At 37.1% G+C, this 27,192-nt stretch overlaps 3 protein-coding genes across 4 annotated transcripts; 1 reads left to right on the top strand and 2 right to left on the bottom strand.

Moving 5' to 3' along the window:
• Positions 1 to 376: 376 nt before the first annotated feature.
• On the bottom strand, positions 377 to 10,067 carry cog4 (component of oligomeric golgi complex 4). The gene is made up of 19 exons (XM_048184232.1): positions 9,859 to 10,067; positions 9,595 to 9,677; positions 9,390 to 9,504; positions 9,119 to 9,293; positions 7,184 to 7,377; positions 6,973 to 7,078; positions 6,727 to 6,884; positions 6,288 to 6,346; positions 6,065 to 6,198; positions 5,647 to 5,765; positions 4,006 to 4,172; positions 3,658 to 3,835; positions 3,462 to 3,524; positions 2,381 to 2,497; positions 1,402 to 1,494; positions 1,167 to 1,250; positions 957 to 1,058; positions 736 to 864; positions 377 to 633 (listed from the first exon to the last, which is right to left on the bottom strand). The coding sequence occupies exons 1-19, from the start codon at positions 9,991 to 9,993 to the stop codon at positions 499 to 501; spliced, it is 2,346 nt and encodes a 781-aa protein (XP_048040189.1). The 5' UTR covers positions 9,994 to 10,067; the 3' UTR covers positions 377 to 498.
• A 730-nt stretch (positions 10,068 to 10,797) lies between these two features.
• On the top strand, positions 10,798 to 13,870 carry nrn1lb (neuritin 1-like b). The gene is made up of 3 exons (XM_048184231.1): positions 10,798 to 11,418; positions 13,014 to 13,155; positions 13,253 to 13,870. The coding sequence occupies exons 1-3, from the start codon at positions 11,385 to 11,387 to the stop codon at positions 13,545 to 13,547; spliced, it is 471 nt and encodes a 156-aa protein (XP_048040188.1). The 5' UTR covers positions 10,798 to 11,384; the 3' UTR covers positions 13,548 to 13,870.
• A 105-nt stretch (positions 13,871 to 13,975) lies between these two features.
• dnaaf1 (dynein axonemal assembly factor 1) lies at positions 13,976 to 19,990 on the bottom strand. Of its 2 annotated transcripts, XM_048184230.1 has the most exons (11): positions 19,851 to 19,990; positions 19,678 to 19,777; positions 18,925 to 19,018; positions 18,732 to 18,823; positions 18,411 to 18,632; positions 18,150 to 18,316; positions 17,923 to 18,044; positions 17,600 to 17,766; positions 16,571 to 17,043; positions 16,392 to 16,448; positions 13,976 to 14,344 (listed from the first exon to the last, which is right to left on the bottom strand). In XM_048184230.1, exons 2-11 carry the CDS (start codon positions 19,769 to 19,771, stop codon positions 14,093 to 14,095), a joined length of 1,740 nt encoding a protein of 579 aa, XP_048040187.1. In that variant the 5' UTR covers positions 19,772 to 19,777; positions 19,851 to 19,990; the 3' UTR covers positions 13,976 to 14,092. The 2 variants fall into 2 exon arrangements, with proteins under 2 accessions (XP_048040187.1, XP_048040186.1); XM_048184229.1 differs by having other exon boundaries at positions 19,678 to 19,907.
• Between the last annotated feature and the right edge of the window lie 7,202 nt (positions 19,991 to 27,192).

The raw sequence follows: 27,192 nt of genomic DNA, 5'->3' as shown, positions 1-27,192 counted from the left end.
ATTGTTAAAGAAGTCATTATTTTAGTTTTGTTTTTGGACACAAGGTATTCTCATCGCTTTGTAACATTAAGTTTCAACCACTGTAGTCGTGTTGGCTATTTTAACGATGTTTTTACTACCTTTCTGGACCTTAAATGTGATAATTACGTTGCTGTCTATGGGGGATTTAAAAAAAAAAGTCTTGAATTTCATCAAAAATATCTTCATTTGTGTTCTTACGGGTTCGGAGCGACATGAGGGTTAATGATAAATGACAATTTTCATTTTTGGGTGAACTAACCCTTTAACCAACCTTTCAAATATTTAGCAAAAAAATTGTAAGTTTATTTAAGTGAGTGTGAGCTTCAGAATAGCTGAAAGACAATTTGATCCACAATGTTGGCAAGTAATGCATTTATTACATATGTTTAAAAAAAACAAACAAAACCATTTGTGTGTATACAAATGTTCAGAGAGAGCATACATTCTATACACGAAAAACAATTTAAAGTGTTTTTGTTAGAGTCTTAATCTTTTAATGTCCTCGCTGCGGAAATCCACCCTTAGGGCCAAGACCTGCCGAACCTCAGCAGGGGTCAGACGCCAAGTCAACGGCCCAGAGTTGGGTCCCCAATAATCCAGGATCTCAGACACCTCAAGAAAAAAAACACAAAATTCCAAATGAAACAGTCCTTTCAGTCATAGACCAGATTTCAATGAGCAACATTTTTAAATGCCAGTCAAAAAGCCACATACCCTCTCTAAGTTGAGAATAGTTGCCATCTGTGTGAGTCGGGCAAACTTATCCCGGATGGTCCAGGAAGTGACAGAGGAGAGGTATGCAACCAAAGCACGCAGCTCCTTATCAAACTGTAATCCACCAAGCTACAACCCAGAATGCACAGAACAGTTAGGATGTCTGTTTTTTTAAGCAAATGTGTAACTTTTCATTTGTGCAAGGCATGTTTACATCTCACCCTGCTGAAGGTGCATTTGAACACAGTCTTCTCCATCTCCATGGCGATGAGACTAGTCATCAGGCTAGTTAGAGTATCGTAGATGACTGGTGACAGACCCACCTACAGAGAGGCATTTTTAGAATGGATATGTGTGTGTGTGTGTGTGTGTGTGTGTGTGTGTGTGTGCGTGCGTGCGTGCATGTGTAAAGTGGATTAAAATCAATGTACCTTAAACTCGGCCATGAGCTGCTCTAATTGGACAATGAGTTGCTGAACCCAAGGATCATTGGCTTCATACTCACTGAACTCTTCCTAAAAACAACAAAAGAAACACAAAACAAGAATTAACTTGAATTCATAAAATTGAGCAATATAACTGATTTTCCATCCTATCATTGTCAACTCTCAAGTGCAAACATCCCTCTTTGTCAGTAGTGGTAGAAATGGAAATTTTATCTCATACCTCTTCAATATTGTGTGAGACAGACAGGAAGCTGCTGATCCAGGGTTTTACTTGTGGTCTAATAGAGGTATTGTTAAGCTCCTGTAGCCCTTCCTGTACATACACAAACCAGTAAGAAAAATAAGCACAAACATTCAAGATTTTGTATGTTAATCAAAAGTTTGTGGTCAGTAAGATCTTTTTTTTCTTTTTTTTTTAAGATCTTTTATTCAGCAAGGATATATTAAATTGATCAAAAGTGACAGTAAAGACATCTTAAATGGTACAAAAGGTTTCCTCCAAATAGAGGTATCTGACTCCTCCAGACAGCAATTTAACCACTTTCAAGGCCCAGAAAGGTACTAGAGACATCATTAAAATAGTGACTGTAGTGAGTCAACCTTAATTTTATGAAGCAATGAGCATAAAAAGTATTCTCGTCACTTTATAAAATTAAGGTTGAACCACTGCAGTCCCATGGACTATTTTAAAAATGTCTTTAGTACCTTTCTGGACCTTTGAAAGTGGTTGTTAAATTGCTGTCAGGAGTCAGATACCTCTCGGATTTCATTGAAAATATCTTCATTTGTGTTCCAAAGATGAATGAAGGTCTAACGGATGTGGAACAACATGTAATTAATGACAGAATTTTCATTTTTGGGTGAACTAACCCTTTAAAAGGTGCTAAAGAGGATGTTTTGTTTTATACATTTTTGCAATATTACTTAAATAGTCTTTTATCAGTTAGTAAAGACAGTTTCATTAGGTGCACTGAAAGGAATAATATTAATATACATCATCTGTGCACGAGGTAGGGCCTTAAAAACATCAGCCAATCTGCTGATGGCCAAATTTACGCGATCATCGCTTGTCAATCACTGCCATTACGTTCCTTGTGAAAGACGGGAAAACTTTTTTTTTTTTTTTTTTTTTTTTTTTTTTTTAAATCTTACTGACCCTAAACTTGTGAATGGTAGTGTGTAAACAGATTCTCACTGACCTGGAGGAGGTCCTTGAATTTGCTGGAGGTGGTGACCAAATCAGAAAGACAGCTGTCAATCTTAGCCTTCGCATGATCTGAGCCTGCCCCCTGACTGAACAACTTGGCACAATCACTCTGAGATGGACAGGAAGTGAAAGCAATTCAGAATGCTCACAACATCAAATGTCAGCATAAGGCAGAAAGACATAGTTTAAATATTGTTCAAACCAGAGCATTGAAACTTTTCCAGTCTTATTGATCTCTTTCTTGCATAAAAGTGGATATCATTTACTCACATGATCACAACAACTCAAGCTAGTAAGCGTGGTCAGACATCCTGTTCTAGGGATGCAATCAGTAAAGTGGGAAGTGTTTCTGACCAGCATGTCTCATTTCCAAAAATAGCAAACCATGCAAGGTATTGTGTGTAGCTGGTTAAGTTCTACCAATGGATGAAAAACTTGCCCAAACATTTCTGAAAATGTATTCTCCCTCAAGCCATTCATACCTTGTGGGACATTCTTTCTTTCATGCAACACAAATAGTGATTTTATTTGGACTGCTTTTATGATATGTTTACAGGGCTTGTAAGCACCTCTACACATTAACTGTAATTGTATGTAATTGTATATTTCAAAATTTGTCTTTTTGTGTTCCATGGTGTAACATGGGATGAAGGAGAGCAGGATCTAAATGCAGATAAGAGCATTTAATGATAAAGTAACAAGAAAACATCTGAACATAAGGAACGTAACTGAGAGTGACATGCAACTATGGAAGAAAAAGTCCTAAAAATAAACACAGGAAACACCAGGGCTTGTATACACAAAGGGTAATAGACACAGGTGCAAATAATCAGGGAGTAATGAGAGGAACAGGAAACTGGAGCAGAACTACAACTACAAAAGACTTCAAAACAGTAACAGGAAACTCAAACTAAACAAAAGAACAAACAAGAAACAAGTGACATGATACTTGAAAGAAATGACGGACCTATTGGTTTGGGATGGCATGAGGGTGAGCAAATGACAGAGTGTGTGTTTCTGGTGGTTGGCTGGAAGAAACCAAATTATCTTTGATGAAAGAAAGTCACACTGACCTCTAGATTCTTTTTCAGGGTGCTGATATTCTCACTGCACACCTCCACATTATTGAGAGTCACCTGAGGAAAAAAAAATCATTATTATGCTTAAACACTACATGAAAACGTGTGTTTAGTGAGAAAACTAAGTACAAAAACAAGTGAAAAGTGACAAAGCTGTGTGTGATATAGAAAAAACAGACTTATTGCTGACCAAATAGGCACTCTTTGCCTGTTCCTGGCTCTCAATCCCAAGCGTTTGTGTGAGGTTTGTTATCTTGCCGTGCTGTAGGCTGCTCTGCATCAGACTGACGGCACTGCTGACCCCACGCTGCAGGTCCTGCAGAGCACTGACTGGATATCCAGCTCGCAGCTTACTTACTAACACCTCTCTGTACACAAGGAAAGAGATGCAAAAGGTATAGTGAATGATTAGATATTCAGTAACAATGCAGTTTCCAGAAATTCTCTGGAAACTTTCCAAACACCACTACAATTTTTATCATCAGTAACAATGTACACATAATAATTCCAAATTAAAATTCCAAATTTGTGCGCATACCTGAAGTCTGTCTCCAGAACGCTGGTTGCATGATTGATCATGGCGCACACGCAGTCAGAGCTGCTGCTGGTGAGAGCTCTGCTGATACATTTCTTCACAATGTAGAACACATCATCTACCATGCTGGAGCTCAGTTGACCCACCTCAGCTGTGTCCATGGCAACTGCCTATAAAGTCATATTAATCATCCTATTAGCACTGAGAACTTAGACGATGTTGGATGATGACTTCACTGTTTTCTGCAGAGCTGCTTTATAGACTAATTGAACTAATTTAATAATTGATGATCTTTACAACGTAACCGAATCAACACTGAACTGACTTCAGCTGAACAATGACACTGTTTTCTTTTAGAGCTGCTGTAGAGCCAAAATTAATTCTGTTTGCATCATTAAATCATTATCTAAATCATTAAATAAAAGTGACTTGACATCAATTCTGCCAATGAAATGTATCTGCAATTTAAAAGCTAAGGTAGGCCATTTTCGGAGAGGCTAGCAATAGCAAGCTAGCTTTGAAAGCATAAGATCCCACCCTCCCTTCAGAGCGTCTCCAAAATCACGCCTCCTTCAAAACACATGAACGCCTACAGTAGGGAGCAAAAGTGTTACGAGAGACGGCGTTAAACTACCTCATGTCTCAACGCACATAACATTACAATAATAATGAACATAAACAACTTAAAGAGCACTGACCTGTACCACCTGACTGCTACAATTTCATTTCAAGGTTGATAGTGTTGCCAATGAAATGCATAAATTTGACTTACAAACCGCTCTGAGAATAACATCACAGGTTTCCAAATTACAGTAGTATGGCACTGTTTTGGTTCAGGAGGAACTGTAAAAAGTGGCTGCTGTTTCGGTTGCGGTACTCGGTGACTGAAGTCTGTTTAACTCTGAATAGAATGAAACGCGCTGATGACGTGTGATGTCTGCGTGAGCAGGGTGTGTGGAGGTATGGAAATGCATACGTTGACAGGCAGGTAGGACATTGCATCATTGTATATTTGGAACAAATCACCTACCCTGCCTTTAATTGATGGCAAAATCAAAACAAAAGATGGGCCACAATAAAAGTAATGTACAGTTCAACAGTTTGGGGTCGGTAAGATTTTTAAATGTTTTTGAAAGTTTCTTATGCTCACCAAGGATGTATGTTTTTAATCAAAAATACAGTTTAACAGTAATATTGCAAAACATTATTACAATTTAAAATAACTTTTTATTTTAATGTATTTTAACGTGTCATTTTTTCCTGTGTTGGAAAAATTGGATTTTCAGCAGTCATTACTGCAGTCTTCAGCGTCACATGATCCTTCAGAAAATATTTTATTATGCAGATTTGGTGCTCAAGAAACTTATTATTATTGTTAACATCATGGCACACTTTTTCAGGATTCTTTGATTAATTGAAGGTTCAAAAGAAATTGCATTTACTTGAAATACAAATCTTTTGTAACAATGTAAAAGTCTTTGCTGTCACTTTTGATCAATTTAATTTCTTTCATTAAAAAAAATAAAAAATCTTACAGACCCCAAACTTTTGAATAGAAGTGTAGATGTGCCTGACAATAATCTCTGATTCAAGTATAATATACATACACATGACAACATGAAGTTAAGTGTATATGTGTCACACCTTGTTGACAGACTCTCTCATGTAATACTCCTCCATGGGAATGTAATAGCCAATCAGCTCCTGCATAGCACGGCTCAGCTGACAATCCTTCAGTAACTTTTCTAAACTCTGCTGATGCTCTAGAAAACAACAAAAACAAGCATTAACAGTACAAGCCAATGTATGAGTATTCATTTTCATGAATCAGCATATTTAACAACATACAACATTTTGCAGACATGCTTAATTTGTATAGTCTAGTTACACGCATTTCTTCTTAATATGCAATGATGAGGAGAAACTAGATCAAGAAGTACTGTGATGCCTGAATGAGCACCAGCATGTGTACTAATCGATAGGCTACATCTAATGGCAGTTATGTACTTTAGAAATAATTTTCATATAGTAGTTTCATATCCCATGAAAAGGTAGGTGTTACCTTGTATAACAGTATCATCTGCCATTGCATCTGCAACCTCAAAGTCAGCAACAATACGCCGTCTCAAGAACCGAAAGTAAAGCTCGGCTCTTGAGTTCATTAAAGTAACCTCACACAACACAGGATCCAGGTCTCTAGATTAAACATACGATAAATAAAACACCAAGTATTTACAAGATACTCATACAATCTTCATGACAAACAATTATAATATGGAACGCACCTGGGTTCAATCTTTTCTGTAGTCATGCCCCTCATCATGCTGCTCTGGACAACCTGAAACTATTGCAAAACAAATGTAAAAAGTACACCTAATGTGTATAACTATGTCAAAATGCACTTTATTCAAGGTCCAAACATCAAGTATAGCACATAAACACATCTTATAATAAATAATAAGATTAAAATGAATAAATAAACTAAATATTACATTTGACTGTACTGTTACTATAGTGAGTAGAAAAATACACTTATATACACATTTAAATATAAATATGTAAGTTTGACTAAATAAAAACTAATTTTAGATTTATAATAATTTTTTTAAGTATATAAATCGGGTGCTTTTAAAAGATTGATGCCTTTTAAATTGAATTATCATATTTGGGAGTTTGTGGCATCTAAAAAATTGAAAACCCCTGGTATAGACACACTACACACACCTTATTGTTGTAATCTCGCTGTTGGATGAATTTGTCCACTATTTTCTGAGCTTGTTTGTCACACTCTTTCTGAAGGTGTGCAAGGAGTGTGTGCAGTCGGCCTGGTCCATAGTATGTTTCCACTATGGGTTGATGAGTTTCAACAATGCGTGCGATACCTAACAGATACAGACAAAGGCTGGTTGATCTCTATTCATTGAAACAATCTAAATATTGCCAAATTTACAGCAATGCATCTGCTCTTACCCTCAAGCAGCAGAGTGAGGGTGTCAGCAAAGATAACCGGTGCTCTGCGTTCACCAAGATCAGAGCCAACAGCCAGGAGCAAGTTCTCCTCTGCCTTACTGGCCAACTGAAAGGGAAGTGAGCAAAAGACACAAGTCTTAATACTAGAACCCCAATAACCAAAACAAAGCATTCTCAACGGATTTCACTGGTCATGTAGGGTGGCTCCTACCTGACTGCAAAGGTACTGAGCAAAGCGTGCAAGTCCCTGCTCGTGGAGCCCCAGTAAAGGAAGGATCTTGAAAAAGCGCTCCACTTGAGGCAAGTCGCCCGTGGCAACCGCCTCCTCCAGTCGCGTTGTAACCAGCGCCTTCAGATTGCGCTCTGCTTCCTGCAGCAATGCAAGGCTGGCTTCAACTGCACTGCCTGCACAGGGAATAGCACACAGATTAATAATACAATAAGTATCTTATTTTAAGTATATGTGAGCATCAGTTTAAGCGATATCTGCATTATATAAAAATAATTATAACAATAAATAAACATAATACTTTTCATACATGGAATGCAACTCAAAGTGCTTCACAAGCACAAAAACAAATATTAGGAATACAATTTCACACAATATCAATGTAAAACTTTCAAAAAGTAAAATAAAAACATAAAACAAAATTACACACAACTCCACACACTATTATTATACTCATAAGCAACTTTAAAAATATATGTCTTAACCCTCTTTTTAAAAATATCAATACTATTAGATTATCTCAATTTATTTGGTAGACAATTCCAAAATTTTGGAGCATAGTGGCTAAACGAGATACTACCAGATCTCTTAAAGGTGCCCTAGAATGTTTTTTCACAAGATGTAATATAAGTCTAAGGTGTCCCCTGAATGTGTCTGTGAAGTTGCAGCTCAAAATACCCCATAGATTTTTTTAAATTAATTTTTTTAACTGCCTATTTTGGGGCATCATTAAATATGCACTGATGCAGGCTCAAGAATGTTGCCCAGGTTCTTTACATCTTCCTTAGATTTAAGTCCTAAGGAACCCAATCCAGCTTCTGTCCTCTCCCTCTCATGTTTGAACCCACAATAAGAATTTCAGTTTTGTCTTTGTTCAGTTTCAAAACGTTTGTATTCAATCACTTTACAATGCTGGACAGACAGTCAGACAACCTCTCTATTACAACAGTGTCTTTGATCTCAAATGAAATGAATAATTGTATATCATCAGCATAAGAATGATAATTCATGTCATTTTTTGGAATTATGCTGCCCAAAGGGAGCATGTATAACGAAAATAAAACTGATCGTTGTGGAACACCAGAAAGTCTTTGATATATATAGTCATCTATATTAACTTAAATGTTCCTTTCAATAATATATGTTTTAAACCAATTTAAAACGGTCCCACTTTATATTAAGTGGCCTTAACTACTATTACTTACATCAAAAAATAGTACAATGTACTTATTTGATTCATATTGAATTGCAAAACACTGTTGCTGCAATTGAGGTGGGATATGGGTTAGGTTAGGGACAGGTTTGGTGGTTTGGGTAGGTTTAAGGGTAGGGGTAAGGTGTAAGGGATGGGTCAACAGTGTAATTATAAATGTAATTACAGAAATTAATTACAGATGTAATTACATGCAGGTGTTTTTAATATATAAATGCAATGTAAAAACATGTATGTACACAATAAGTGCATTGTATTAAATTATTAATTTAAATGTAAGTACATAGTAGTTAAGGCCACTTAATATAAAGTGGGTCCTTTAAAACATTACCAGAGAGACCTGCAAGCTTTTCCAGTCTGGTTAACAGAATACAATCACAACCCTGTCAAATGCTGCACTTCGATCCAAAAAGGATTAAAACATGCATTACCATTATCTATATTTAATCTCAGATCATTTACTACCTTTAATAATGTTACAGTAATAGGACCTTGTCTGAAACATGACTGATTTTTCTCCTGAATATTATATTCAACTAAAAAGCTGTTGCAATACAACTTTTTTTCTAAAATCTAATTTAAAAATGAAACATTATTTCTACAAACCACATTATCAATTTGCATAACTATGTGTAACAGACTGTTTACAATGCTATAGTTGCAATGGTAATATCTGTTGCAAGAAAGCCCAAAAAACGACTCACCCTCTCCACCCTGCTTGCTGAGCTCAATCACTGACTGGTCAAGAGAAAGATAGCGATGAATGTGGGCGGCAGCCTGCTCATAGTCCTGGTTACGCAGGGCAGTCTGAACACCATCTGTGCAGAACTTCAGGTCTAGAATATCATCTGCCCGCTGAATTGCTTGGTACAGCCTTTTCTGAAACACAACCGCATAAACCAGGTGCAAAACTTGAGTGGAAACGGCCAAATTGATAGACGTATACATCATCATGAGAATGTGTATGTTGGCCACCTTGGTGAGATCCAGCTGTCTGACTTTGCTGCTGACGTTCTCTGCCAGGCTGCATGTAAAGTTGATCATGCCAGACAGCTGCACAGCATCTCCCTCAATCAGCTGCAAGTTTGGTCTGAGGAAACACACACACACCATTTAATACCACCCTACCCTATTCTTTCAGTTCAACAGCATATGTTAGGTGTAAAAACCATACACTCACCCCATTCTCTGCAGGGCGAGCATCTTTGTTTCTATGTTGCTCTGCTGCCCCATGAGAGCGCCCAGCTCCACCTGCACTTCCGCCTGTCAGGGAAGTGCGTTTATATTCAGTTTATGCCCAATGCACCGTCAACATCCACCCAATCTCACCGTGCAGGCACACACTCATTTTTTAAACATAATAAATTGACTGACACAGCTGACGAGCTTTTATCTACCCTTCCTAGGGGACTAACGAACATTGTTTCCACTAATAAATATTTACCTCTTCGGCACAGAGCTGCGCATACACTCGCTCCAGATCCTCCAGCTCAGTCAGACCCTCTATGGTGTCGGGCTGCACGGCGGAGAGCCCCGCCGGACCACCGCGACGTCTAGCCGGTGAACTAACTTCATCCATGACAGTCCCACATCCACACAAACTGCGTCACTTCCGTTGACTCTAGCGCGTCATGCAGCTGTCAGAATGTGACTTTACTCCCACCTAATGGTAGTTTTACTTAAAGCAACTCTAAGCTACGCGTGCAACACAACAAATAATCACATTCTCAGACAGTAACTAACACAAAATATACTACTGACATTCTTTAGTATTCTATTATATTGTATTCGATCTCTAACATAATATATTTCATAATTATCTATCATAATACATGTTGCTTTGGAGCTTGGTAAAAAAAAAAAAAGGAGGTTTTAGGCTTTTTACAATATAATCAAGAATTTGGTCAGTGTAGTTTATATAGGTTCATAGGCAATACAATATAAACATCACTGTTGCTTTACCATGGTACACTGATGGCATCAAATGATAATACCATCGTACTTGGCCGTGTATTGCATGGTACTGAATGATTACTATTTGGTAACACTTTATTTTACAGTGCCATAGTTACACGTTACTACGTGCACTTAGTAATAACAGTAAATTATGCATAATTACAAGTAACTAACCCTAAACCAAACCCTAACTCTATGGTAAGTACATGTAGTTAATTAATAGTAGGCTACTGAGTAATTACAATGTAACTACGGCATTGTAAAATAAAGTGTAACCCTATATTTATGTACCATTTAATTTACATAGTAGTAGCCTAGTTAGAATACTATAGCACTATCATTATTCCATGTGCAAAAAACATGGAAGATGAATACTAGGAAACAGTGACAGTGTCAGGAACAGAGAAAATGAGAGAGTGGAGTTGATAGTAATGGCTTTATATAAGAGGTACAAATCCGTCTTTATTCTGCTCTTCCTTTCGATTTACGCAATGACATAATCCAAGCCTGTCAATCAAACAGAGGCTTGCCCACTGAGTGTGTATTAGAAAGTACCATGCTGGAATTAAAATGCCAGTCCTACTGGGATTTTTTTCCATCTGTTTGTATATTGTGTGTGTGTGTGTGTGTGTGTGTGTGTGTGTGTGTGTGTGTGTGTGTGTGTGTGTGTGCGTGAGAGAGAGAGAGAGAGAGAGAGAGAGAGAGCGAAACTAATAGTCTAAGCCATATCAAACCATTGTCACAGGAGGTATATTATTTTTCTCTGATATGATGAACGCTGTAGCCGGAAATGATCTTTAATCCAACAGCTTCCCCCTTTTTTAATAATCAGATTTCACAACCCCCCCTTTATCCATCAGGCTCAACAGTTGGCTTCAAAGTTGCAGCTCTTTTGAGAAATAAGAAGGTGAACGGGAGACCTCAAGAAGTTTTGGATGGTTTGTGAAAGTGTGTAAACATTCAGGTGTTCCAGTATATGTGGTCTTCAGTTCAAATTTCTGTCTGTTCAACGGAATGCATCTGCTGCTCTTCATTTCATTCTGCCTCAGTGAGTAAAAGTCTATTTTTATTTATGTTTGTAATGTTATAATTTGTCTCATAATTATCATACACTCTTAAAAATAATTTTTTTTTTTTGCAGCAATGCCTTGAAGAAGTATTTTGGGTTCCCCAAAAAACATTTGAGAGATCAGTTTTTAAAAGAGCCCCCTTTTTTTTGCTTTTGTTTTTTTGTGAAGAACATTTTAAATGTTTATGACCTTTTGCCTTTTTTAAATGTTTATGGCCTTTTGCCTATAAATAATCTTTTGTGCAATGGAAAGTTTCTATGGATGTTAAAGGTTCCTCCAATAAAAAAAAAATTTTTTATTTTGAACAGTGTGTATATATGCAGTTTAAAGTATATTTAATTTTAATGTTTAATTTTTACATTTTACAATATATTTTAGTTTTATCTAAATCATGCATGCTGCATACATATGCAAATCTGTTTTGTGTATGTTTTTTAAATTCTTCTGTCTGTTATTTTCTGTGATTTAATGTAAATTAGTGGCGAAAGTCATACACACACATGCCATAAAAAGACCTTTTTGAGGATCATGAGTTGCTGTCATTTCTGTATCTAATGTTCCTGAACTATTGAATGTATGAATCCTTTATATATCCTTTATATTTTTGTTAAGATAAACATACCAAATGGTTAGAGTTGAGAAATGGTAAAAATGGAGATTTGTCTTTTCATACTGTTCAGCAGTGAGATTAAATGTTGTTTTTGCTCTGGGTTTAATCCTCAGATTAATCCACGTGACCTACGGCAACATCTAACAGTATAGAGAAGTAGACACGCAAACAGACACAACAGAATATTGCCATGTATCCACATATTCTGTATGTACATATATACATATATTGTTAATATTAGCATTTTGCCAATATATGCCATATATGTCAGTCTAATAATTGTATGAGTGGATTTACAATAAAGTCAAATCACCTTTATTTTTATAGCACTTTATACAATACAGATTGTTTCAAAGCTGCTTTACAGTGATAACAGGAAAATCATTCAATGATGCAAACAGTTCATTTAGGCTGTATACAGCAGCTCTAAAAGAAAACAGTGTCATTGTTCACCTGAAGTCAGTTCAGTGTTGATTCAGCTCCATTGTGCGGATCATCAGTTATAAAATTAGATTATTTCATCTATAGATCAGTTATGCAGAAAATCGTCCAGCTCAGTTGAGTTCTCATCCAATAATGTCAGTACAGTCAGATTAATAATATTGTTGAATATTAAGTGTCCCCAACTAAGCAAGCAAGAGGTGACAGTGGCAAGGAACCCAAACTCCATTAGGTGACAGAATTAAGAAAGAAAGAAAAAAAACCTTGGGAAAAACGAACGAACACATTCTGATTATGATTCAGGCTGCAATGCAAGTCAGAAATTCACTGCATTAAAATATTTCATCCAGTTCCTTTTGCTTGAAAATCGGATTCATCATGCCAGTATAGAGATGAATCTGAGGATTAGACCCAATCAGATGCCTTTATTTTTTATTGCAGGCATGATGTTTTTTTTCATTGCGTAAGTTTTACCAAAATGTGCTCTTTATCATATCATTAGAACTTATTTATTTTCCTCAGGTCTCTGTTCCTCTGTGCTGAGTGCAGCAATAACACCTCCATGTAGTGCTGTATACAGGGGCTTTGCTGATTGTCTGGTCTCTCTGGGTGACAGTGTGAGCTCCATGACTGATAACCCACAGGACATCAACTCCATTTGCAAGTGAGACACATGCACACACAAAAACACCTCCACTAAATACAACTACAATATTTTTCATCTTATTACATTGTACTTTTTTTTTTCTTTACATCTGCAGGTCATGGGATGCCTTCCAGGTGTGTGTGAGTGGTGTGTTGTCAGGTTGCCGTGGCGATGCAGCGGAAATTTGGGAATCTTTGAGGGCAGAGTCCCGGAAAACAGCATTTGCTGGGAACCTCTACGACATGTGTGCCAGTCGTACTGAAGCTGTGACTGCAACCACACCTTTGGTTCCCAACACTGACCAAACCAATCAGGAAACCCTCAAAGGACTCGCCCATTCTGTCAGCCACTCAGTCAGTGAAGAGCTGCTCCTGACATGCTTTTCTCTTCTCCTGCTGCTTCGGATGTAACTTATCCATTTACATATCTGAACTGATGCCAATGACAGTGCTACAGGCACATATCTGCATAGACTTTATGCAGAATTTAATATGTAAGCTCTTTGGTGAGATATTCATGACAAATTATGTGTTTGCTTTTTTAAAAACAGTGACAAAAATATAGGCCTGGTTCTTACAACTATGTTTTCTATAGAAATCAGTAATGTTCTGTACTCAAATCTAATGGTTTTGTACATCATTAAATATGTAGGTTGTGTTAAAAAAAAAAAAAAATCAAAAACAGGGATATGTTATATCTGGAATAAAAAAAAATATATATATGTGTGCTATATGTGTGCTGAAGTTTTAACAAAATATATTTATATCTGCAATAAAGTTCAAAGCAAAATGACTTTATATTTTATTTTGTATTATTTTAATTGAAATTATTAATATGATTTGTCATTTAATGTTAAACACCTTTTATATATCAGGTAGACAGCCAATTTAAATTCACATCCAAGGTTTGGGAAACACTACCATATAGTTTCATGCATTAGTTAAACCATAAAGACTCAGTCCAGTTCCTCAATCAGAACAGTCTTTCTAGTTCCTGCTGTCTTGGGGAAGTCATCTCCTGCCTCTGGTTGACTGATACAGGCAGGGCTCTGCTGCTTGACTGAGGTTCTCTTAGTGGAGACACTAATAAGGAGCTGCGATTGGTCAGGGGCCACAGCGTCTGACTGAGGCCAGTGATACAAGCTTGTAACAGCTTCTGATTCTGTTTCATCGCCAGAGATGACCTGAATCTTCGGATGGACGACACTCTGAAAAATGTAACATTTAAAAATGTAAATCTCCATAACTTTTCAACAAAATGTGATTTTTCATCACAACCGTGGAAATGACATGCTAATTATATATGCTCTCTCATCCAGTGTTACTTTAGAATCATTGACATTGAATATAGTTCCCATTCAGTCAATTACTACGAGTTACGTCAGTGACTGACAAATTGGGATCGCTCCTGAGAGCCCTATCATCTTTGAGTCTTAACAGAATCAGCCAATGGACATTGGCGAGTGAGATTTGCATTGCTAACCATGACCTGTGCTGCGGGCATATAGGAAGCGAGCAGATATGCACTCACCAAGCTTTCACTTCGGAGCCTAGTGTTTCAACGTTGATTCAGCTCTGCTATTCCTCAACAAGTGTGTTGCAGAACCCGGAAGAGTTCCTGTTTGTGTGTTGGTGTGACGTTGCGTTAGGTGTGATTGTCTTCAAGAGAAACTTTGCATAGTTCGAGCCTTTCTCTGCATGCTGTGCAGGCGATTTTCCCCTTGTGCACTTCAACACAAATACCGCTTTTCCACTGCATGGTACAACTCGGCTCAGCACGGCACATCATGGCTTGGCTCACTTTACTTTCGGTTTGTTTTTTCACTGCAGTTTAGTACCGGTTCAAAGTGGGTGGGATTAGACTGATTGTTAAAGATGTGCAGCCTCTACTGCCGTGGATCCGCTCCTCGGCTACCAATGAGAGGAACGTCTGCACTCGCCTACAGCCATTTCTTTTTTCAAGTTGAGTGCGATGGCCGTTTAAAGCAAGTCGTTTAAAAAAGTTGCACGAACAAATGATACTGCAGTGGCTGTACCTGAATATTTAAAACTATCCAGAGAGATTCCATTAGAGGTGGGGTCCCCTCCGCTATCCCCCAATTTAATTCTTCTGGCGGCCGGTAGAAGTCTACTTTGGTTGATACGCAGGGTGATCTGAGGATTACTGTGGGGGCTCTCCCGCTGGGTCAACCCCCGCAGCCCCCCACTCCTCTATGGCATTGCAAGCTGTGGAGCTTCCGAATGTTGGTGCTGGTCCAGATTTCTGCATTGGAGAGTGGGCTTGAGTCCATTGTGGGGAGCAATGTTGTTCGATTCCGATCCAGAGCTGATGGCCATGCTTTCCCAGGCTGGACAAAGTTCGCTTTCTTGACTCCCCCATCTCCCAGGCTGGCGTATTCGGTGATGCCGTTTAAAACTTTGCCCAGCAGTTTTCATCAGTACAGAAGCACATGGAGGCAATTGCCAAAATCCTGCCCCAGTGGGCCCCTGCTGCTTCCATCCACCCGCCAGTGGCAGCCTCTCCGGGGCCTGCCAGACCCTCCAAGAGTCAGGCGAAACGGCGTTCCTGAGACAGACCACCCAGAGATGAGGACTGCTCTTCAGGAGAAGGTGAAGGCACCGCTCCTTCCCCCGGAGGAGGGCCAGGCAGAGAATCTTTTGTTGAGTTTTATTTATACTGTTCCCACATTTTCAACAAAAGAGCAATTTCCTCATTCTTTGGGTCCCAAGAGGACGAGGCTGACAGTGAGTGATGCTATGCCTTGCCACCCTCAGCCCCTCTCTTTCATCGCCAGCATGCAGCCGGGTGCGGTTCGAGGACGCAACACCTTCTCATGCACCCCCAGCCAAACCGTGGAACCAGGTAAGTCTTGCACTGCACACTCAGACCCCACACCGGGACGCTCTGCCTTCGGGTCGGGTCCCTGCCCTCCACTTCGCTGCCCCACCACAGGTATGTCTGTGGTCAGGGTTCTACAGCCCCTACTTCATTGTCCCCGTGAAGAGTGGTGGGTTACAGCCAATCCTGGATCTGTGCATTTTGAATCGGCCCCTTCACAAGCTTCTGTTCAAAATGTTAACACCTCTCCTCCCTGAAGGAGGCTGGTTCTGTTCATACTCGAAGATGATTGGGCTCTCAGGCGCGATCCCAATTCACCAGTTACTGACGTAATGTCTCCGTTCCCTCCTTCAGGGAACGGGGGTTACATTAGTAACCTAAATGTTTTTTAATTATTTATTTAACCCTGTTCTTACCTGTGATGTTGCTGGGAGTATCAGGCTATTTTCTTCATCTTCAAGGTCTGGAAGATCCTTTGGAGAAGCAGAAAATTTTTTTCGTAGTGAAACACTATAGACATTCTAAATCGTGAAATTTCTTGTAAAAAAAAAAAAAAAAAAAAAAAAAAGACGTGAACAATGCTATAAGGACTCACGTCAATTGTTAATGCTGGTCTCTCTGACAGGATGATAGTCTCTATTTCATCCTCAGAGATCAGTTCAGTTACGAGAGCACCAGGACCTGCAACTGAACCACTGTTATGTGACTGTGAATGTTTTGTGCCTTGGTTTTGCGCTAGCATTTTCTCGCACTTCTCCTCTTTAGTCTTCAATCCCATTGTTGCTGATTGACCAGTCTGTTCCTGGTCAAATGATGGATGGAGAATCTGTTCTAAACCTGTTTGCTGTCTCTCTGGTTTTGACTGGTTGGAATGATTTTGATCAAGTGTTGTTTGGATAATTTGTTCCTCATCAGATGCAGACTGGCAAATGTGGTGTGTCTCTGATGCTAATGGATCAGTTTGTTCCTGTGCTGTTTCTGATGTTTCACTCTCTGCAGGTGCAATTTCTGGTGTCTCGTTTTGAGTGCTCTGATTCTCAGTAACAGATGTTGGAGGCTCTACGATTCCTGAGGGTAAACAGTAAGTTTTTAATGATGCTGTATGTCAGAAAAAAGACAAGAAAATATGAGTGTGTGTATACAGTATCTTTCAAAAGTTTGGGGTTGGGTTAGTCTCCTATGCTTACTTATGATCATCTATTTAAACAAAAATACAATAAAGAGAGTGATACAATTTAAAATCCTTGAATTCCTGTGATGACAAAGCTGAATTTTCAGCAGCCATGACTCATTTTCAGTGTCACATGATCCTTCAGAAATCATTCTAATATGCTGATTTGGTGCTCACGTAACATTTCTTTTTATTAATAAAATTGAAAAAAGTTGTGCTGCTTAATTTTTTAATGGAAACTAGATACTTTTTTCAGGATTCTTTGATGAACAGAAAGTTCAAAAGAACAGTATTTATTTGGAATATAAATCTTTTGTAACACTTTAAAAGTCTTTATTGTCACTTTTGATCAATTTAATGCATCCCTGCTGAATAAAAGTATTAAAAAGTAAAACTCTTACTGACCCCTAACTTTTTAACAGCTGTGTATAAGTGAACAGTATGTGTGTTTACCATTTTCCAAAAGCTCTCGAGCCTCCCGCCGTTTCAGTGCGTTCTCTTTGATAGCAGCCATTGCATCCAAACTTTCCTGGATCTTCCTTCTTTCTCTCGTTTGCCACATTTCCCTTTCTTTTCGTTCACCTTCCAGACCACCAGCTGCCCATGCCTCTGCACATGCTCTGTGAATCAAAGCAACTTCAATAATTATATAAAAGTTTCAACCGTAGCCTCTGAATAGTAACAAAGACTAGCTTTGTGGGGTCTATTCGCCTCCAAACTGACAATCCCAGTTATCAAACAATTAATGCTATAGCAAAGAAAAAACTGCTGCAAACCTGTCTTTTGGAAACACAGGCCGGTCATCTAGATAGGTCAACTGCTTTAGACGCACAATCAGAGTCTTCCTGTAGTTTGGGATTTTTTTGATGACCTCATTACCCATTAGATTTAACACCCGCTGGCAAATTCAAACAAATATGAATTAACTCCTAGCAATTCAGTCCACAGGTAGAAGTAAGCATATCTGATCATGTATATGACGGAAGAGATATACTTATTTTACCAAGTCAGGCATTCTCTCTAGAACATTAATGAGGGCTGGATCTCTGATGCGGTTGTGAGACAGATCAAGAACACTGATGGATGGACAGTGTGACAGCTCCTCCATGTCACACACATTCTCTAGTGTGTTATGGGAGATCTGCAGTGTGGACAGCTCACTCAAGCAGGCTGAAAAACAAAAGGTGAACTTTATGAGTGAAGGAACAGAGAACAAACAATACATTTTGTGTTGCCATGTTCACTTTTGTGTGCAAGTACTCACATATGTTCTCAATGACCTTGATATAATTGTTGGAGACATTGAGTGTGCAAAGCTTGCTGAGTGGTTCCAGGTTTTCCAGAGTATGAATGAGGTTCTGATGGAGGAACAGACAGCGAAGTTCTGTCTGATTCTCCAGATTCTCAATCTTCCGAATGCCATTACATTCAAGCCATAGGCAGCGCAGGCCAGTATATTCCTCCAAACCCTCAATACAAGAAAAACCTAAAATGCAGAATTGAAAACTTTATATAAAGAGCTGAAAAAATAACATAAAGATGCAACATTAAAATAGTATCTTCTACTGCATAAGCAATTTTAAACCTTTAAAGTGAAGATAAAGAGTGTCATTCAGCCTTGGCGTCAGGTACAGTTTGTTTTTCTTGCAGTGCTCCCTTAAAAACGCTTTGGTAATTCTTAGAAGATACGAGAAAAATCATTCAATATTCCTCTCAGACAACAACAGATTTTGTCCTGAGCAAATATATAGGTATTATAAAAATGTGCACTTCATCACCTAGGAACTGAGGACATTGTGCTGCTCTCTGATGCTCTGATTGTATCACCGTTATCACTTGTCCCATCAGCAGCTGCAGTCTGAAATTCATGAACTTTAAAAGAAACATTATTACTGTTAGACATTTTTCATTAAAGGGTACATTAAATTCTTTTATAAAAGTTTTTTTTTTTCTTCAAATGATCAGTAAAAGGAGGCATATAAACTCAGAAAATATTATTGTCTACCAAATGTTGGTTTGTGAGTGCCACAGTTTTGTGAAATAACGTAAAATAATGTGAATGGGTTGAGTATACAATGATGGAAAGGGTTAAATATTCGATGTTTGCTAAAATGTAAGTGTTAGTTAAAAATAGATAATAATTAGTTCAAAATTATTATATTTTTACATTAGTTTAAATGTTCGAAGCAATCAAAACATGACGGAGGAGGAGTCGAACAGGGGGGTACAAAAATTCATTGTGTGTCAGACAATATTCATTATAGTTTAAGCTTATCAAACAAATATCTCAACAAAACATGGGGTTTGTGAATCTAGTGATTTTAAAAGGTCGTGGCACACTACCAAAGTTTATTTATTCTGTCATTGTAAAATTCGAGCAGTTGGGATATAACCTGGAGAGAACAGGACTTGACGATAATATTGCACTATATGCTCCAAAATGATTAACGGTAAGTTTTGTTGTTGTTAAGTCTGCTATTTTGATGATGGTCGTTGAATGTAAACATTAAGAAGGTAACTTGTTACGTTACCTGGAGCGAAAGACACAGCACCTTCACTCGTGTCTTTTTCTTCAAATTCAACCGTTGTTCCTTCCTCCGCGTTCAATGTGGTTGATAGATTCATTTTTGTCTGCATTTCGCAATAATAAGACAATATAAACCAAAATTAAATGAATATATAAACGTACCAACTGTAAACTTACGTTAGTATGCTGCAAACAGCGCGTTAAGTTTGTCTGGTTTCCATAGAGACCGGAGGCGACACCCACTTTGTGTGCTCGTGCAAGAGACAGTTGTATCTTCCGCTGGCAGGTGGCAGGTAGCAGACAGAAACCGTGATCTACCTACCGGTACTTTAAATATTTAAATACTCTACCACAACCAGAGCAGAGAGTGGAAATAAAATATTTAATTATATTAAAATATAATTTTAATCTAAAAATGCTTGTAAGCTGACTTTGCTCTGTATAAAGCAAATTCCTGTCAGAGTGGGGGTATATATTAGCTACCCCACCTCTGGGGCAAAACCATGGGCAAAACGCCTAGGTACGTGCACACATAGACATAAAAGTGCACCTGACCTTTTTCTTCCTTGAGAAAGTGCCCTTTTTTCTGGGGTGAATTTAAATTAATATATATATTCCTATTTGCGCACAGCTTCCCTGTCAAACAAATATATTTACTGAATAAAAAAATAATATATATCAGGTCCAGGTCAGCTTTGTCGAGTTCAGATGCCCTCCCTCCGCGACGTCATTCATTCCTGCACGCACACGCGCGCGGCCCGCCCCACCTCGTGTTTGCTGCTGCTGGCTGATACCTTTTGAGAACTATTCCCGGGAAAAAAAAGCCCTGGCCTAGATGAATCCCGTGCATCTCTTTCAGGTAGCCTATGTTCACAAATATATTAAATATTTGGCTGGGGGAGATTATTTATACGTTTAATGACGCGTTAATAATTTGACCACCAGCAACGCATCTGCCTGATTTGATACTAATGCAATTTATGTCATATTAAAAGTTCAATTATTTTAACCCTTTCATGCATAGAGGCCACTACAGTGGACAGCTATTCAATAGTTGTTTTCTCCTATATAAATGAGTCTGAATGTCAGATTTGCACATCAGTCACTACATTGGACGCTAATTTGTCATGCAATACACTGCCACCCACTGGTCAACTTTTGCAAGTGCAAAAAAAAATTCTCTAAAACAAGATGGCAGACAGAATAGCACATGTGCCTTGCAGGGGAGGAATGTCTGTCCATTCCTTCTATTCTAGCAGACCCTTGCAGGTACAAAAAATATGAGGGCATCAAGCAACAACTAAGAAGCAATATAATTGTTAAAATATCCAAGTATTGATTTTGTGATTTGAGGAAATTGTGATTAATCATGTGTCCACTCAAGTGGACATCATGCATCGCTGGCTATATTTAGAATACAATTTATAGTATTGCTTTTTTTTTTTTTTTTGAAATATGCCATCTGCAGTAATGTTTTGGCAGAAAATCAATTTAATTTTTATTATAGCAATATTTTGTGCATATTAGTTTTATCATGAGAGTGATGATCCTTGAAAAAAACTCTATAAACTGTACTATTAATTGTAGTCTAAATATAGCCAGTGATGCATTATGTCCACACATGATTAATCAATTTCCTCAAATCACAAAATCAATACTTGGATATTTTAAAAATGATATTGCTCCTTGATGTCCTCATGTTTTTTAGTCAATACAGTGGCAGTGGACCCTAATGTGTCATGCAATACACTGCCACCAACTGGTCAACTTTTGCAAGTGCAAAAAAAAAAAAAACCAGATTGTTAAAAGTTCTGGAATATGTTCAAAATACATGAACACAATGTTAAAGAGCAAAAAAAAACATGTTTTATAGTGTTTACAATATTTATTTTTAATAATTGTTTTCTCAAACACATATTTCATTGGTTCCTCAAATGCGCGTTGTCCACTCTAGTGGACATTTCACCAACTCCTTGAAAAATGCATGTTTGAAAAAAATGAAGGTGATTTTTTTTTTTCATGCCTAAAGAGTAATAAAAACACTTTTGAAAAAAATCCTGAAGTAGCCTTTCATAATTCGTGCATGAAAGGGTTAATGTGCTATGCATTGTTTTGAACCATGGTATAGATAATGTGCTATGCATTGTTTTGAACCGTGGTAAAGATTTCTGTAGGAGCATTCCATGGGAGCGAATCCATGAACCGCATTATTAGACAATTAAACCATTTAAAAAAAACATAATACACCATTGCATAATGCTATCATTCTTAAATCTATGTGTAAAATAGGCTACATCAATAAAAGTTTAAAAAGTTTAAATTACAGTAGCATTTCTGTCATAAAAAAGTGGTGGAATATTATTATTATTTAACTAATATATTTTTAATAATTATGCTGGTGGTTGGCCAAAAACAAGGATTTGCTCTTGCTGTGTAACAACAACAATCACCAGGCTTTGGCGCCCTCTGCAGGCATTTGTTGTGTACTTATAACATTTCAGAGGGAAAAAACTTGATGTGTTTAATTATGCAGATTAGCTTGTTTTGGTTAACTTAGAAGAAATCTACAGATGCAAACAGACAGAGGGTAGTAGGCTTAAAACAAACACCATCTAAATGTGTAGGGTTAGGGTTAAGTTTTCTTTCCATTAGAGTAAAAGAAGACATGGAAGCAAAAAAACAAAATCTTAAAATTGTCCAGTACATGAAAGAAGTATTCCAATAACATCAAAAGAATTAAAACAATGTAATGATTTGTGCAAAATAAACAAATTATTAGTGAAATATGCATATTGTGGCATTGTTTCTCTTGTGATAAACCTAATGAATACTATAGGTTTCTACAACGGTCTCTGTGTGAACTGATTATTCTGTAGAAATCTGTGGAGTATAAAAGAATTGTGTGAGTGTGAGGGAATTAAAATAAATTGGTAAGAAAGTCAGAGCTTTGTTAATATATTTAATGTTTTTGTTTATTATTTTTTTAAATAAATAATTTTGAGAAGTGTCCTTTTTACCCACTTGAGCCCCTGCCCCCCAAAATGTCTGTGCACGTCCCTGAAAATGCCCCCTTGGTACAAAATTTAATTTTTGTTAAAAATCTAATCACATGAAAACTCTGGACATTTTTCATACTTGCTTTATAATTTATGTAATTGACATTTAACTTTCACAGACAAAATTACACTGTGCTTAAGGGAGGCATTTTCCCGCACTCTAATGCACAAAGTGCTATAGCCTAATAAAGTACAGATAATAAAAGTGCTTTTAATTGCAGTAAGTCAGTGCAGAAAAGATTAGACTGTTTTTTAAAGATAACACTTACCAAATATCATTTATTTCACATTTGAAAAGACATATGCTATCAATTAGTTTGTAAACCACAAATTTAACCAGCTTATAATGAATACAATGTATATAGAGGAATCTACTTATTAATGAAAGTCTCTCAGATTACGGTGTGTGTTTGGACATTGATTTGTTCTTCTCTCCTAGGTAAAGAATTGGAGGAGTCTTCTGTCTGTGTCTGATTCTCACTTAGCTTTTCACAACACAAACATCTAAAGACGCAATTAGCATGTTTCCTTAGGAAAACATACAGCAAAGAGTCAGCGAGGGGATTTAAGTACATTAGGATCGCTGACGCTGTGATTAAATGATCAGAAAGACCATACTCAAAGGATAATGACAAAATGATGCTTTGAACAATGCTTGGCAGAAACAACACAGTGTAATTGAAAAGTACAAGAGCCAGAATCCTCAAAATTCTCTTCTGCTCATCAGGCTTGACTGCGACCGAATGCGACAGCGCCCTCCACGAACCCACAAAGCAAAACACAACCAATGGATAAGGCAGCAAAAAAAGAAATGCACTTTGAATAGATGCATATTCCACATAACCATTAAGTGCAATAATCACATATATCACTACACATCCACATGATATTCCCCAAACTATCAAGCATATCAGAACTGAATTCTTATAAGTATGATGAAGTCTGTACCAAACAGGGTATTTGATCATTATGTATCTTTCCATAGAGATACAGACCATGAATCCAATATTAGCTAATATGCTCAAGGAATAAATATAGAAGATAAGTACGATTACAACATTGAATGTACAAAAATTAAAAATTGGTCTGACACAAATCTGTATGACATCAGAAATGAAGAGGTTTATGACAAAAATGGGAACAGTTTGGTTAGGTCTGAACAGACAACACAATCCATAGAGTGCCAGAGACATGACAAGAAGATCAATGGAGAAAATAATCCAGACAACTACAGCTTCAACTGTGGACACACAAAACACTTTTTCCAGAAATGTCCGCCTGAAATCATCAATTTTCCATGGAAACTGGCTTATTCCCAGTTGGAACGTACTATTGGTTGATGTTCCAGTATAAACCATTTCCTGTCTTGGATTGACTTTGGATGTTCAAACTATAACAAAAACAAGTGATTTTTGAATTTTGAATTTGTTCTGTTAAGGAAAATACAATTTGTGAAATTGATGAATGCAATCAAAGTCTCCACCCCCATTTTTATCAGTTATCATTTTAAAAGTTTCATTATAACAGAAAGAGAAATGTACAGTCAATAAATGTGAACATTTTAACAGGAAGCTTTGACACGAAGGTCAATTTTACTGATGAAAATATGTAAACTTAACATAAAAAGGCTTCAGCATTAGTAAAGTAGTGCTAAAGAGATATCACATGTACATTCATCCTTGAATCTTGTTATTATAAGCATGGAATATGAAAATTCACTGTAAATTGATAAACTTGCCATTTAAATTAATAGAGCAAAATAGAAACATGCCCAAACATACCTTAATTTTTCTATGTTGATTATTTCACTTTTGTCCTACCAGTTTTTGTGAAAGTGACACTCCTATAGAGCTGAAATACAGAATGTTGCTACATTCTCATTCTAGAATCAATCAATCAATCATTCATTCATTCATTCAAGACAACACATTCAATACTTAAATACCTAGTAAAATTAGATATGAACACATTTTAAAACACAATTAATTCAAAATATTCTGACTAATCATTCCCAAGACAACGAACAATGACTCTAAAGAGCAAAGGAAATGGGTTTACCTGACAATCAGCTGCTGCTGGTTGATTATGTTGAAAGAAACTGATGAAGAAACAACATTGAGAAGGAGGAGGAGCCACTAATGCTTACTAGATCCATCTACCATGAGCTCCACATTTTTATATGGCCATGCAATCAGATTAATATTTGACTAGCATTTCCTGAAATTCAGTTAAGCTCACAGGGATTGACAGAGATCTGTGAGTAATGATGAGGACTCAGTAAAGTGGTTGAATGCAATAAATTGCTTCCTGTCCTTGGAACTTTTTAATGACAGAAATGAAACTTTATACACATTTTGTTAATTGTCATTTGTGGTCTAATAGTAAAATGCAGGGCTTCAATTTCAATTTTATATTGACTGGTTTGATTCCCACAAAAACAGAATAACTTAAGGCAGTTTCTGAATTGGAGAACTGAAGGGTTACACTTGATTTTCATGTAGCTTCTTACAACACAAATATCTAAGCATGCCATTAGCATCCTTCCTCATGAAAACATACAGCAAAGAGTCAGCGAGAGGATTTAAATACAACATGATTCCTGACACTGAACGTAAACAATCATAACTGTCACTTATTCCAAGCTTGAAGGATACTGCGAAAATTGCATTTTGAACAATGCTTGGCAGAAACAACACAGTGTAATTGAAAAGTACAAGAGCCAGAATCCTCAAAATCCTCTTCTGCTCATCAGGCTTGACTGCGACTGAATGCGCCAGCGCCCTCCACGAACCCACAAAGGAAAACACAACCAGTGGATAAGGCAGCAAAAAAAGAAGTACATTTAGAATAAATGCATATTCCACATAACCTTTAAGTCCAATAATCAAATCAATCACCATAAATCCAAATAGTGCTGCCCAAATTAGCAAGCATATCAGAACTGAATTCTTAAAAGTATGATGAAGTCTGTACCAAACAGGGTATTTGATCATTATGTATCTTTCCATAGAGATACAGACCATGAATCCAATGTTAACTTTTATGCTCATGACATAAACATAAAAGACAAAATAATTTAGAACATTCAGTGGACAAAAATGCACTACAGGCTTGAGACAAATCTGTATTATATCACAAACAAACAGGTTTATGATAAATATAGGAACAGTATTGTCAGACCCAAGCAGACAGCACAATCCATAGAGTACCAGACACATGACAAGAAACTCAATGGAGAAAATAATCCAGATAGCCACCATTTCAGATGAAGATGCACAGAAAACATTCTTCACAGATGTCCAGTTGAAGTCCATTAACCAAGTTAAATGGTTTTCTTTTGACTGGAGAGTCATGTTGGCTAAGGTTTCAGCCATGTTCTGTAAATTAGGATGTTCAAACTGAAAGCTAATTGGCTCATTCATTCAAGCTTTATGCTGTTTTGTAAGCTCATGTATGTAACATATTACATAAATTAATTAGGTACATTAGGTAAAAAATTTATAAGACAATTCATAACTAATTTTGGATTTAAAAAAAATACACCCTTACATGGACAGTGAATCACAATTAAATATCTATGCAAAATAAAATATATAAGAATACCTTAATTGTATATTGTGGTGTAGTTATTTCCGTCCTGTCGATTTCTGTGAAAGTAGGTGACACTCCCTGAGCTGAAACACATGACAGGAATTTGCTACATTGCTTTACTAGAAACATCCACTAACAAGCAGTAGAAAATACTTGACAATACTCTCAACAATGTGGGTTAACCCTAACCCTAAATTCCATAAACATAATTATAATGCTGCTGCAGAAATTAAACTCCATGCTTGGCTTAAAATGCAAAAAGTCTGCTAGCCAAAATCTGAAATGGAATGGAATAAAAATAATATATTCAATGCATTTATTTCATAAGAATATAAATCTGGTTTGTTGTTTGTATAAAGTGTTTTTTTCCCCACAGAAAACATGACTTTTTATTTTTAAGTTTAAAGATTAGATAATATTCCAAACAAACAGAAAATAAACCCTTCCAAAATGTGCTTGCAGGTAAGAAAGAAGAAAGGAAAGGTTTTACCTGACACAGAGGTTGTTGGCTGATTATGGTAGGCAATAACTGATAAAGAAACAACATTACAGAGAAAGGGAGGAGTTCTTAATGCTTGATTGCATCCATCCTCCATGGGTTCTGCATTTTAGCTAATAAAGGGTTGGCTAAAATGTCCTAAAATGTGATTATGACAACTCTGGATTACAAAAATGAATAATGGTGAGTGGCTGGTAAAATGGTTAACTTGGTTGTGTAGTATTTCAGGACATAAATTGCTGCGCTTGGTACTTTTCTGTAACACAAACAGTTTAAGACAAAGAAACAAGATCTTGAATAAAGGGATCATCAAAATGATCATTATGACATCCGATCTTATAAAACTTTGTTTTATTGGAAAAAAAAAACAAAA

Source organism: Megalobrama amblycephala, linkage group LG3 (genome assembly GCF_018812025.1).
Source record: "Megalobrama amblycephala isolate DHTTF-2021 linkage group LG3, ASM1881202v1, whole genome shotgun sequence".
In the NCBI taxonomy this organism is placed as follows: Eukaryota; Metazoa; Chordata; class Actinopteri; order Cypriniformes; family Xenocyprididae; genus Megalobrama; species Megalobrama amblycephala.
Note: the sequence above shows the minus strand (reverse complement) of the source record. Positions and strands in the feature narration are given on the sequence as shown.